General features: G+C 39.8%; 1 protein-coding gene across 3 annotated transcripts in view; it reads right to left on the bottom strand.

The window, feature by feature from the left end:
• The window catches only part of Rnf144b (ring finger protein 144B), a 151723-nt gene that overhangs the window by 14342 nt on the left and 122362 nt on the right, over positions 1 to 15019 (bottom strand). For all 3 annotated transcript variants that reach the window (XM_042678559.1, XM_042678560.1, XM_042678558.1), the window contains exon 4: positions 12564 to 12624. In XM_042678559.1, coding sequence (XP_042534493.1) covers positions 12564 to 12624 — 61 coding nt within the window. The remainder of the gene's footprint in view (positions 1 to 12563; positions 12625 to 15019) is intronic.

The raw sequence follows: 15019 nt of genomic DNA, 5'->3' as shown, positions 1-15019 counted from the left end.
ACTGATAGCTAAAATCTAACATGATTGTATTCTAGAGGCATGTCCACCCATATAGAGCACCAATAGAGTAATATGGTACCACTTGGTTAAGGAAGATTTGCTTTGTGTTTCATATGGCTACTTGAACTTACCTTAAGGCTTTTAAATATTGCTCTAGTTGTACTTCATAAAATGCTTGCCCAAAGAGTTGGGTCATTATCTTCTTGAAAAACCATTAAAAGTAAATAGCCTGACAAGTGTTGATGGCTCACACCTGTAATGCTAGCTATTCAGGAACGTGAGATCTTTGGATGGAAGTTCAAAGCTAGCCTGTGCAGAAAAGCTCCCTTAAGACTTATAACTCCAACTAACTACTCAAAAACCAGAAGTGGAGCTGTGGCTCAAAGTGATAGAGTGGTAGCCCTGGGCAAAAGAGCTGAGGAACAGTACCTAGGACCTTGAGTTCAAGCCCCAGGATCGACAAAGAAAGGAAGAGAATAAGAGAGAAAGAGAAAAAAAGAGAGAGAAAGGAGGAAGGAAGGAAGGAAGGAAGGAAGGAAGGAAGGAAGGAAGGAAGGAAGGAAGGAAGGAAGGAAGGAAGGAAGGAAGGAAGGAAGGAAGGGAGAAAGGAAGGAAGGAAGGAAGGAAGGCAGGCAGGCAGGCAGGCAGGCAGGCAGGCAGGCAGGCCCAAGTCTCTGGTGGTTCATGACTATAATCCTATCTACTCCTGAGTCTGAGGTCTGAGGATCACAATGAGAAGCTAGCCCACTCAGAAAAGCCCAGGAGACTCATATCCAATTAAGTACCAGAAAAGCCAGAAATAGAACTGTGGCTCAAGTGGTAGAAGCTCAGAAATAGCACCTAAGCCCTGATGACTGGCAAATGATGATGATGATGATGATAACAATAATAACAATAACAACAACAACAGTAATAATAAATAGCCATTCTAAATAACTACACAAAGCTAGCCAAATTCTGGAAATCGCTCTCCACTTTATATTTTTCTGTTAAAGAGCAGAGCTTAATAAATTAGCAGAAATTTAAGGAAAAGACATTTTAAAGAGTAAAGGATTCATCGTACTCTTAGAGACAGGGCTAAAAAGAATTATCTATTCTTTGCAATCAAATAGCCATGCATAGCTATTTTCTAAACATTCATGAGAGCCTCTTGATCTGAAGGAATAGAATAAAATATACCTACATAAACTGATTTTCTATCTAAATTCTACCTATCTATCTAGGATTATTGAAAACTTTTGATGCTGCTACATTTGTGACAAATATACTGAGCAAAGACTAGTCTTGTGTTTGAGGGTTGTTTATAACTTGTACATTAAAAAAAAGAAAAAACCTAGCCAGATGATGGTGGCTTATACCTGTAATCCTAGCTACTCAGGAGGCTGAGATCTGAGGATTGCAGTTTGAAGCCAGCCCAAACAGAAAAGTCTGAGACTCTTATCTCCAATAAATTATCAAAAAGAGTTAGCACAGTCATGACAATCAGAAATGTCTTCAGACATCAACAAATGTCCTACAGAAGACAATTCATTTCATTGACAACCATTGACCTGTCCAGATGCCCAAAATGTATTTGTTGAATAAATAATGAAGTACTGAAATCAAGGTGCAAGAAACAGTGTCATTAGAACAATTCCCAGTGGTGTTTAAAGGTAATGGAGCCTGGGGGTATGGCTCAGTGGTAGATGTTCACCTAGCATGCGCAAGGGTTCTCTCTCTAGTACTAAAATAATAAAGCCAAAATGCCAGTGGCTTACAGCTGAGATCTGAGGATCGAGGTTCAAAGCCAGCCTAGCCAGGAAAGTCTGTAAGACTCTTATCTCTAATTAAGAGCCCCAAGACTAGTAATAATAATAACAAAGCAGCAGCAGCATATATGGTAAGGTTCTGCATTGTTCAGTCCTGAGTCAGCTATTTCTGGAGAACAGAAACTTGAAGAGTTGTGTACTCGGTAGTCTTAAAGTAGAGCTTTTCTGAGAGGATCAGGCACCCAAATCTATTGGCCTGGCCAGATTCCACTGAAATGTTACCATAGTATCACAAGGCAGTCTTCCTTAGGAATGTCTATCAATCCTGCCCCGGGAACAGCAGATACAAGCAAAAGCTAATAGAAAGTAATTTTTTAAAAAAAATTCAAGTATATACTTTTGCTTTTACTCCCCCTCCTTTTTTTTTTTTTTTTTGGTCAGTTGTGGGGCTTGAACTCTGGGTCTGGGCGCTGTCCTTCAGCTCTTCAGCTCAAGGCTAGTGCTCTACCACTTGAGCCACAGTGCCACTTGCGGTTTTCTGCGTGGTTTATTGGAGATAAGAGTCTCAAGAACTTCTCCTGCCCGGCTTTGACCGTGATCCTCAGATCTCAGCCTCCTGAGTATCTAGGATTACAGGTGTGAGCCTTCAGTGCCCGGCCTTACTCCCCCTCTTGCTTGATGTTTTAAGACAAGATCTACCTATATAATCCTGGCTGACCCTGAACTTAAGATCTTCCTGATGGGATTACAAGCATAGGCCACCAAACCCAGTGTCTTTTGTGCTTCATAAATAATTATTGCTCTCTGTCTGTGAGTAGTTTGTTCCAGGATACCCCACTGATACCAAAATCCATAGATGTACACATCCCTTATAGAAAATGGCATAAGCACAGACTTTAACTGCAATGTACTTATGGAAAAGAGATTACTGAAGTTAAAGCCCATGGCTATTTGATCTTAAGACTGTGCTTGTTCATGTAAATTATGCAAGGCAGGAAATGCTATTTAAAGTGGTTTTCTACTTCAGCATTCTGACAATTATTGGGAAAGAGAAGCAGTCTGGGAAATTAGAGCTACTTGGAGACTTAAGGACCCTGTCTGACCCAAATGACTGTTTTCGATTCTCAAAAACAGAATCCAAGACTTGCTTTTTCCCCACCTGGCACCAACAGCATTGAAAATATGCAGCCAGATTTTAAATTGTTCTTCTATTCTCTCAACTGACAAGAGTGGTTTTGCTGTCATCCTCCATCATCATGAGTCTGTGGTAAAAATAGACATCATATAAATGTATATGATTGTGGAAAGTTAATTTAATTATCAGCTGAAATAAATCAAGTGGCTTTAATTTTTTTGACCCATTGCATTTTTAATTATGCCAAAGTTAATTTGCTTGCCAGTATCTCAAAGAACAAAGGTCTTCTGCAGATAGTTAAAATGCAATTAAATTGATCAGAACTAACATCTGCTACAGTAAATACCCTGAAGCAGAGGTGGCCATCATCAAAGGGGTTGCTCTCAATAGGGGTGAAGAGAACTATAGATTTGAAAACGTGGAAACAACCTTGGAGCTCATCTAGTCTAACTGTGATATTAAAAACTCACAAAAGGATTTAGAATAAGTCAGGGTTAAGTGGGTGAGAGTATGCTGGGATCACACCTCATTTGCTCCTAGAATTCCACTGTCTGTCACATTCCTGAATGCATTTTACTCTCTTGTATCATTGTGGAACCTTTTCTCTTAAAAGTGGACACATGGATTGCCCTATCTCAGTAAGTCATGATCACTTTGGGGGTGTAAGACAGGGTAGGATTCACCATAGAGTAAGGGTAACCTGTATAACAGGAGGTAATAAGATACATGACCTGAGCGATGAGCACAATGTCAAGATCCCATGTAATTCTCTAGAACCTTTCACCGGAAGAGGGGAAACAGGCTGAAGAAGATTTGGATTAAGACGAAAGACAACTGGAATGATATTGCTCTGCCATGTACTCAGTCCCAGGCTGGCCTGGGCATCATCAAGAGACTTTAACTGAAAAGCAACCAAAAGCAAAAAAGTGCTAGGGGCATAGCTCAAGTGGCAGAGTGCCTGCCTAGCAAACGCCAGGCTTTGAGGTCAAACCCCAGTACAGGAAGCAAGGAAGAAAGGAAGGAAGGAAGGAAGAAAAGGAAGGAAGGAAGGAAGGAGGGAAGGAAGGAAGCAAGCAAGCAAGCAAGGGAGGGAGGGAGGGAGAGAGGGAGGGAGGAAGGGAGGAAGGGAGGAAGGAAGGAAGGAAGCAAGGAAGGAAGGAAAGAAGGAAGGGAGGGAGGGAGGGAGGGAGGGAGGGAGGGAGGAAGCGAGGAAGCGAGGAAGGGAGGAAGCGAGGAAGGAAGGAAGGAAAGAAAGAAGGAAGGAAGGAAAGAAGGGAGGGAGGGAGGAAGCGAGGAAGGGAGGAAGCGAGGAAGGGAGGAAGGGAGGAAGGAAGCAAGCAAGCAAGGAAGGAAGGAAGGAAGGAAGGAAAGAAGGAAGGGAGGGAGGGATGGAGGGAGGGAGGAAGGAAGGAAGGAGGCAGAGAGGGAGGGAGGGAAGGAAGAAAGGAGGGAGGGAGGGAGGAAGGAAGGAAAGAAGGGAGGGAGGAAGGAAGGAAAAACTAAAAATAGACCTTATGATCTTGTGCTACTACTTTTGGGCATATATATGAAGGAGTATAAGTCAATATATATCCATATCTGTTGAAGCACTATCAATAATACTCACATGCTATGGAATCATCCTAGTTACCCAACAACTTATAAAGAAAGAAAGAAAATGTGGTATATACACACAATGGAGCATTATTCAGAATAAAATCACATTATTTGTAGAAAAATGGATGAAACTAAAGGTCATCACATTGAGTGAGATAAGCCAATATCAAAAAGTCATTCGGGGACAAAATTTAAAATCTGGACCAATTAGTCATTCAACCACTAACACCATCACTGAAGAGATGATGCATCCTAATGATAAGAATGAAACATAAAGCATAAAAGAAAAACTGTCTGATGTGGAGACCAGGAAAAGGGAGGGAGAGGGGAATGAAAGTCTGCTGTGGTTGAACAAGATCAAAGTACATTATACACACACACATACATACATATATATATATATATATATATATAATATATATATATATATATAAACAGCACTAAATATTGGTTAAAAAAGAGGGAGAAAAGGGTTAAAAAGTATAGGGATGAATTTAAACAAAGTACATTGTACACATCTATGGAGGTACAGAATGGAAGTCCTTTGTACAATTAATGTACATTATTCAAAAAATAATAATAATGGCAACCGGAAAACAAACACCTATCTTAGTTACTTTTTTATGAAGAAAACAAGATGACTATCTCATTTGTAAGAGTTCTTAATCACTCCATGATAATACCTGTATCCAAGAACAGATTAACTTACAAAGGAACTAAAACAACTTACAGTTGTATAATTTCTCCTATTAGTTAAACATGCTTTAAGTAACTCTTCAACATCAATGTGTACAGATATTAAAGGAGACAGTGTTATAAAAGTGCATTTTTTAGCCAGTCGCCGGTGGCTCACACCTGTAATCCTAGCTACTCAGGAGGCTGAGATATGAGGATCACAGTTGAAAGATGGCCCAGGCAGGAAAGTCCATGAGACTCTTATCTCCAATAAACCACTAGAAAATCGGAAGTGGCACTGTGGCTCAAGTGGTAGAGTGCTGGCCTTGAGCTGAAGAGCACAGGGACAGCACCGAAGCCCAGAGTTCAAGCCCCATGATCAACAACAACAACAAAAAAAGTGCATGTTTTCTGCAGAATGTTAACTTGGATACTGTCAGGAATTTATTTATAATAAAAATTTTATGTACTATATGAAGAAAAAAAACAAAAGAAAGCCTTGAGTGTGAGGTTAACAGGAACTGTTAACATAAAAATAAAGTATACAGTTAGGGTAGAGATTGTCCCAATCAAGTAAATTCTATTGCATAGCATGTTATTAACTTAATCTTACTTTTACTTGGGATTTGTACTTTCCAGTAATAATTATTTATAATGAATGACAATGAATAATTACTTGATTACAAACTACCTTCCAAAATCATCTGAGATCAAAATGTCTCTGGCTCTGCTTCCTTTCTTATAAAATGAAAGGTTAGACCAAAGTGGTCACCAAGTTGAACTTCAATTCTTTACAATAATAAACTGTCCCATTAAACTTACATTTAAACTATAGGGCTTTGCAGTGTGGAAGTTCCTCAAGAACTAAACATAGAATTACCATAAACCCAGTAATTTAATTCCTTGGTCCTATCCAAGAGAACAGAAAACAGGCAACTTAAGACACTTGTAAATCAATGGGCATAGTAGTATGAGTCACAGTAAACAAACATGGAATAACTCGTGTCCATAAACAAAATATGATATAAACCTGCACTGGAGCATTTGGTTATAAAAGACATTGTGCTAAGCATAGGTGACTCATACCTGTAATCCTAGCTACATAGGAGAATAATTTTGATACTCAAAAAATATCCAAAAAAAGCTGGGCTAGAGTTGTGGTTCAAGCACTGGAGTGCCAACTGAGCAAGCAAGCTGAGTAAGCATGATGCCCTGTGTCCAATCCTAGTACTGGCAAAAAACAAACAAACAAACAAAAGGAATGAACGTTTGACAAACACTACAAGCTGGATACATCTTATAAAAAAAATGAATAAGGACAAATACGAATGAACAAATGCATACTGAACAATTCCACTTACATGAAATATCTATTCTTGATCTTAGCCACAGGTTGACAAAGTATTGTAAAGTCTAGAACAGGCAAATTCAGAGGCAGAAAGTCTAGAGGTTGCCAGGACTGTGGGCAGAGGAATGGGGAATAACTGCTGTAGGATTTCTGTTGGGGTCATGAAAAAGATTTAGAAACAGATAGTGAATCTCTGTCCAAGACCTAGACTCGCGTGACTCTGCCTGAGGGGTCTTGTGTGAGGTTTATGTATGCTGGCGAACGGGGAGAAAACTCCTCCACAATCCTAGCAAAAAGTCAGGGTACCCAGCTGCAGCCTCTAGGCTGGAAGGAAGAAGCTCTTTCCCCATCTGGATGAAGGTCTGGATGCCCGGCCATGACCTTGATGGAGGACATGGGGAAAATGCCCTTTGGGCTCCTCCAAATAATTCCATAGAACAATGCCTCAAGATTCCTTTTGAGTTGTTTTAATGGAGCCCCCCTGCACCTTGCTTTCTCTTTATTATCTTTGATCACATGGAACTGCTCCACCTTTGTTGACAACTCTTCCTGCTCGCTGATTAAAGGTTGTTAACTCTCATTGTCTGCATTTCCCGAAAATCGTTTTAAGTTTTCTGTCCCATGACTGTCCTGGAACTGCCCCCTGCTTGCAGATTTACTTTCTATGCTCCTATGCTGTAGATAAGCACATGATGTTCTAACACACTTTGTCCATACCCACATGGTGTGGTCCACTTTCTGCCTACAAGGTACTGCATTCCCAGGTCTCACTGGGTGAACAGCAACAAGTCGCTTCTTAGCCTTTTGTCTAAGATGGAATATAAATGCAGACAGCAGTGAGAGCTGTAAGGATGTAATCAGTGCCACTGGTCTGTATGCTTAAAAATAGCATGGAAAATTTTCTGTCATATATTTTTAACACAATAGAATGTTTCAAAATTTATCCAAGCACAGATGGCTTAAGCCCATGATACTAGCTACTTGGGAGGTTAAAAATGGGAGGATTGCAGTTTGGGGGCAGCCCTGGGCAGAAAAATACCTAAGATTCCCTTTTTAACCCATAGCTAAGTGCAGTGGTACATATTTGTCATTTCAAGCTATGTGGAAGGCTGAGATTGGATCACTGTACCAGGCCAGTTCAGAAAAGTCCTCAAGACTCTGTCTCTACAAAGGAAAAGTCAGACACAGTAGCATGATCCTAGTTAGTAATAATGGGAACCCTTAAAAGTAGGTTGAGTGCAGCTAAGGTACATATCTGGTAGGAAATAAGAACCTGTCTTACAAATAACCAGCAAAAAAAAAAACAGGGCTGGAGGCATGGCTCAGTGCTATTGTTCTAGCCTAGCAAATGCTAGACCCTGAGTTCAAACCCCAATACTGGCAAAATGAATTTTCTTTTTAGTTGTTACTATAAAGATGATATACAAGGGGTTACCATTTCATAAGTCATTGGACAATGTTACCCTTTTCCTCATACTTTCCCAGTTTTTCCCTCACATCTCTGCCCACAAGTTGTTTATAGTTCATTTTCAACAGTCCACTAAGTCAAAATAGTTTTCTTCAATGCAAGTATTTGTTCATTTTTTAAATATATTTTTTATTGTTATTGTGAAAGTGAGGCACGGAGGAGTTACAGTTTAATAAGTCAAGTAATGAGCACATTTCTTTTTGGACAATGTCACCCCTTCCCTCACTCTCTTCCAGTATTCTCTCCCATCCCCAACTACAAGTTGTATAGTTCATTTTCAACATAGAGTCTACTGAGTCAAAATGACTTTTAATATAGAATTTAAAATATTTTGTAGATGAAAAGCTTAGGCACAGTCTATGTTATCCTAAGCAAATCTCATTTAATTTTGAATTTCTTGCTCTATAAAATACAAATAATAAAATCAATCGTTAATAAAAAGATCTACAAGTGCTTAGAACTTGTCAGTGAGGGAAAAATTCCAATTCCGTGTGTAATGACTGAACGTAGAGATAGATAGACTCTCAGGCCTGCCCAGTTTGTCAGTTTTTAAACAGAATACAGTATCTTATCTTGTAAAGACATAAGCCAATTACAAGTAGGGTTAAGCACTACAGGAAACAAAAAGTTCCTGGAACAAAGCAAAACAATATTCGGAGGAAGAGTATGAACATGTTCTAAGTTCTCTCATGCATACCTCAACCATAGCAAGTCTATTTCCACTTGGATGCGCCCAATAAACAAGAGTGCTCTGCTCCCATTGACAATAAGACAGTCACCATATCTTCTTCAATCTGGGGATATTTCCTAAGGAATATCATGATTATCTTGGAAGAGGGGAAGTAGGAGAACACTGAATATGCTTTTAATCTGAAAGCAACACTTTGGAGTTACTAGTATTGTGTGTGTGTGTGTGTGTGTGTGTGTGTGTGTATGTGTGTGTGTGTATGTGTGTGTGTGCATACTCATGCACATGTGTGTACCAATGCTAAGGCTTGAACTCTGGGCCTGGACTCTGTACCTGAGCTAGTTTATGGCAGCACCCTACCACTTGAAATACAGCTCCACTTCCAGCACTTTAAGCATTCATTGGAGATAAGAATCTCACAGACTTTCCTGCCTAGGTTGGCTTCAAACCTTGATCCTCAGATCCCGTCTCCTGAGTAGCTAGAATTATAGACATGAGCCAACAGCAACCAGTAAGTTATTAGTGTTTTTATTACCAACAACCAAGCCCTGAGTCATACAGCTCTCACCGGATAAAGTTTTATGGATCTTAATCCCCTTAATCCTTGTCTCAACTCTGTTATATGAATAATTACTATCTTCATCTGTAAGATGAGGAAATTGAGGGGCAAAGACCACTTTAATTACCTTGCCCACAGCCACACAGCTGGTAAGAAGAGCCTCAAATGACTGCCACTATCTTTTACATCAACCAAAGCTGTATATTTGGCTTTCATTAGTGAGAACCAAGCCAAAGAAAGTTTTAATTCCTGGTTTGACTTGTACTTATTGGATTAATTATAAATTGAATATTTCAACTAATAAACGTGTTCCCTGAAATGTACACGATGAGGAATCAGGCCACTGACAGCTTGGGCCATGGGGTAGCTAGAAAGGAGATGGGTGGAAGAGAGAATATACAAACAAGCAGCCCATTTGCTCAGGACTCATGAAATTCAGAAAATCCAACTCTTTAGACTTTTTCCAAATAGAAGCCAGGCACCTACAGAACTATTGGGATGTCCATATTCCAATTGTACTTCATTTTTTTTTCTTCATGCCTTTTTGTTATTATAAAGGTGATGTACAGAGAGGTTACAGTTACATAAGTCAGATAAAGAGTATATTACTTTGTGAACAGTGTCACCTCCTTCTCCCCAGCTCTATCCTACTTTTCCCTCCCATCCCCACCCACAAGTTGTATAGTTCATTTTCAATGTAGTGTCTTGTGGTCACTACATTGTTGACCTGCACCTGGTCATCCTTTGTCCCTCTACTTCTGTGCCTCTCCTTTACCCTCCCAAAGACAGATAAACAAACAAGACAAAAGGAAAAGAAAATAGAAACAGCCACAAAGAAAAAAAAACTCATTTCCGTAACCTGGCGTTCATTTCTATAAATATTGTTTTATACGATGCACGTAGGTATTGTGCCTTTGTGTTCCTCTCCCAAGAATATCCTCCTTTGGTCTCACTGTGTATGAGTGCCTAGAGGCCTGTAGAATGTATCATGGCTGGCATGCAGTATGTTTGCTTGTAAATTTATAGGCACATTCTAGCTACCACGAATGAGGGAAATCATGCAACGTTTTTCTCTGGGTCTGGCTTACTTCATTTTCATAAGGAAGGATTATTGAGAAAAGGAGGGAGAGTGGCAGGACAGATGTTTGAGGGCCTTGCCATCTTTAGCTATCACATCCAATAACTATATATCGTGTTATACTGTTCAATATAGACAGCCCATGGGGTGGATTAGAGAGGGGGACAATGAAAACCATATTGGTTGTTAATTTGTTTGTTAAATTGAATCAACAGATAAAGCCAATGAGTCAGACTATCTTCATCCACTTAGCTTACAATTCACTACCTTTCCTGTGCAACAAGATTCTGAACTATTACCTGGTTTTCAATCTGGACAATCGAGCAAAAATGCACCTGCATTTGAAATTCATACAAACTTAGTTTAAAGATTTTTTTTCCCCAAAATTCAGCTTATGCCATCTTATGTGTTTAGTTAAATGATCCACCCAAGAGAGATGAAGAACTAATCATTCAGTATTAAGTATCCTTAAGTCTGAGGCAGATCTTGGTCCAAGGTAGTGAACACTATGCTATGAATCCTTTGCAGGTCCTTCCCTCAATGCCCCTCTTTATGCTCTATATGGTTTCCTTTCTCCTATATTAATTACCTATCAGGGTAGTTGCAAAAATTAGGTAAGATAACAGTTACTATGCACTGTAAGTTCATTATGTATGATAGATGAATGTTCATTATTTTCTCCCTGTATTCATCTCTAGAATTTATTGATCCAGATGGAAAGAGCCAGCAATGACAAAAATTATCAGCTCATGCTACATTATAGAATTATTTAGTTACTTAGTGCTGGTCCTGGAGCTTGAACTCTGGGCCTAGTCTCTGTCCCTGAGCTTTTATACTCAAGGCTAGCTCTCTACCACTTGAGACACAGCTCTAATTCTGGCTTTTCTGGTAGTTAATTGGAGATAAGAGTCTCATAGGCTTTCCTACCTTGAGCTGGCTTTAAATAAAAATTCTCAGATCTCAGCCTCCTGAGTTGCTAGGATTACAGGCATGAGACACCAGTGCCCAGCTTAGAAATTTTTTATATTCAGTGAGAGAACCAATCTCATGAGTGCTGAAGGAAATGACTTTCCTCTAACTTCTCAGATTCTGAAAAAATAGATAATTTTATTCAAAAACATTTTCGGAGATGGCATGGGCTCTTTCAAAAGACCTGTCAGAAGCCAACAGGAGTGAAAATATAATTTCTACATGTAAATGGGATGGTAAAAGTAGAAAGGCAATATAGATTGCTCCAAACCCAAAGTCAGGAAGAAAATCAGTACACCACATTGCAACTTCCACTGGAACAATACTCATGCAAGTTCCCTCACTCTCATGATAAAAGTAGTATCAAAAGAACAAATAGTAAATATTATAAGGAACAATCAAAGTATTTGGGCTGATTCATGGTTTGAGGTGATCTTAAGAGTAGGGGCCAGGCCGGGCGCCGGTGGCTCACGCCTGTAATCCTAGCTACTCAGGAGGTTGAGATCTGAGGATCGCAGTTCAAAGCCAGCCTGGGGAAGGAAAGTTCATGAAACTCTTATCGCCAATAAACCACCAGAAAACCAGAAGAGGCGCTGTAACTCGAATGGTAGAGGGCTCACCTTGAGCTGAAGAGGGACAGCGCCCGGGCCAAGAGTTCAAGCCCCATGACCAACAACAACAAAAAAAAGTGGGAGCCAGGTGCTGGTGGCTTACACTTGTAATCCTAGCTACTTAAGAGGCTGAGATCTCAGGATTGTAGTTCAAAGCCAGTCTAGGCAAGAAAGTCCTTGAGACTCTCCTCTCCAATTAACGACTAAAAAGCCAGAAGTAGAGCTGTGGCTCAAGTGGTAGAGAGCTTCCTTGAGCAAAAACACTCCGGGACAGAGGCCAGGCGCTGAGTTAAACCCAAGACCAGCAAAAAGAAAAAAAAAGTGAATAACTTTGTGATTAAGTCAATTTTGAGAGTTATTTTCCTTTGTAATACTCTTATGAAACCATTTTAACTTTTGCCACGCCTTTGACACCTAAGGCAAATTTTAGAAATATGAAACAATCAACCTCAGGACAATTCTATTTCCTGCTTGTTTGCATTTTTTGTTTGCTTTTCTTTGTTTCTTAGTATTGTTTTGTTTCATCTTGGTTGTGGGTTTAATGAAATCTGGTGTTACAAGTCCGCTTTCTGAGTTGCTTCATGGCTCTGTGACAACTCACAGCTGTCTCAATCAACCACACAGACTGGTATAAAGACAATGCATGGAAAACCACATTGGCCACCAGGATAAAGAGAAGACTGCATACCTCGTTCGAATTTTAACCGCTGATAAAGCTGAAACTGATCCACAGGTACCAAACAGGCAATCTGAAACCAGAGACATTAGAGAAATAAGACAGATGTCAGTCATCATATAAAGCCTGACCTATAAGCCTTTTATGATTTTTCTTTCTGGCCCGACTCACTACATCCTGACCCTTCTAGCTGTCTGCAGGATTCAGACTCATCCAGTATTCCTGAGTAAGTAGTACCACAGATAAAAACAGTTGTCAAACCACACCCTCCTCCTGTAGTGCTCAAAAATCTGCTCAAGGCATCGGTTACTATACTCATCAGCTGCTTTCCATTCTTCCATCAACAGTGACTAGAGCCATATAAGTCCAAATATTAAATTTGGATTTCCTACATTATATGTTGGGCATATATAAAAGACATTCCTTACCTCTCTACAGTAACTTAAGGAAATTTAAAAAGACTATACTTCTGTCAAGGATGTTAGTTCACAACTTTAATTCTAGCTATCCAGGAGGTTAACATCCGAGGAAGGTAGTTCGAACCCAACCTGGGGAGAAAAGTCTCTAAAACTCTTATCTCCAATTAACTCCTAAAAATCCAGAAGTAGACCTGTGGCTCAAGTGGTAGAGCAACAGCTTTGAGTTGAATAAGTTAAGCAAAATGTAAGGCCCTGAATTCAAACTCTAGTAGCAGCAAACCCCTCCCACCCATACACAGAGACTATATAGTTCTAGTTTTTGAACTTTTAAAACTATGATCACCTCCATCAGAAAGAATGACATTTCCCCATTTGTTAGGAAATGGAAAGGCTTGGAAAAAATTATATTAAGTGAAGTAAGCCAGGCCCAAAGAAACATAGGTCCCATGATTTCCCTTATTTGCAATATCTAGTATATGTATGAGTCAAGCGGAAAAGGTCAGATAATGTGATGTTAGGAAAACGAACCCTTAAATATGTATTTTAATGTTTTTTTTCTTTCATGCATGTGTTTCTAACGCATATATAAGATTATTTCTTTGTTGCTTTGTATGTCCCTCCCCCACAGTGTAACCCCCGCTTTCACTATATTTGATGTCAGTATAACTTGTGGAGGAGATGGGGCAAACAAGTCGTTTAAGGATTCAGGTGGACCTGTTGCAACAATGAGAAGTACAAAATGTCATATCAAAAATGAGCTTTACAATGTCGGTGCGGGGGGGGGGGGGGGGAAGGAGAAGGATTGGGATTGGAGGGGAGGGGGGAGGCTGGGAAGGGAGGTGAAGGGTAAACAAAGGAGGAGGCTGCAATGCTTGGTAAGAAATGTATGCATTATCCTGCCCATGTAATTGTAACCCCTCTGTACAGTATGTTCTCAAATAAAATAAAATAAAATTAAAAAAAAAAAAAAAACTATGATCATACTAGCTCAGGAATTGAAACCTCATCACCTAGGGAACAGTTTTTTGTTTGTTTTTTTTTGGTCAGTCATGGGGCTTGAACTCTGGGGCCTGGGCGCTGTCCCTGAGCTTTTCAGCAAGGCTAGCACTCTACCACTTGAGCCACAGCACCACTTTTGGTTTTCTGGTGGTTAATTGGAGATAAGAGTCCCACAAACTTTCCTGCCCTGGCTGGCTATGAGCCATAATACTCAGATCTCAGCCTCTTGAGTAGCTATGACTACAGGAGTGAGCCACCGGCGCCCAGCTAGTGAACAGTATTTTTTGAACAATTTTTCCACAAAAATGACTTCACGTCCTGAGTTATCGCATATTGACACTCCAGACCTTGTAGAAAAGATTGTACATAAAACATTCCTGTTACCTACTCTCTATTTCTGTTTCAGATAGCAAAATGAAGCAAAGCTTACTAGTAAACAACAATGATTCATAGCTAACTCAGTGACATTAATCATCTGAAAATTATATTTCAAAGACAGATGTAGGAAAGGCTGGCTGGTCTTTCACTGACGTCAAAAATATTGACGTTGCTTAAAAAACCTATAACTGAGGAAATGAAGGGATTATTGATAGTCAGTCCAGAAATTTAGCAGGTTGTTGCAGGAGACAACCTTAGTCTTGATAATTCCAACTCTGTGTGTATATCTGTATTTATGTGTGTGCATATATGTATGTGGGTATATAGACAAATGAAGTAGTGTTCAAGTCATGATGGAGATGTTAAAGAGCCAAGAGATCATTTCCTGCTTTTGTCACTGGTCATTGTGCATGGACTGCAACCAACCTAATGCTGCTTCAACTTTAAGGTCAGGATGACCTCACAATGGCATCATCTGAGCATAGAGACATCAAACAAAAGTCCAGGAACCTATTTATAACCCCTTCCCCCAAAAGCTATATGAGGTCATTGGTTTTATGGGACCATTCTGTACCCTCCTTATCCCTATACAAAATCATCTGTGGGCTGATGCTGACTTTTTTGAAAAGTCTGTCAAAATCCATCTCTAAAACTTCTGACTTTTCCATGACA

Source organism: Dipodomys spectabilis, unplaced genomic scaffold (assembly GCF_019054845.1).
Source record: "Dipodomys spectabilis isolate Male_0828 unplaced genomic scaffold, ASM1905484v1 ptg000045l, whole genome shotgun sequence".
Taxonomy (NCBI): Eukaryota; Metazoa; Chordata; class Mammalia; order Rodentia; family Heteromyidae; genus Dipodomys; species Dipodomys spectabilis.
This window is presented reverse-complemented; position numbering and strand designations above follow the sequence as displayed.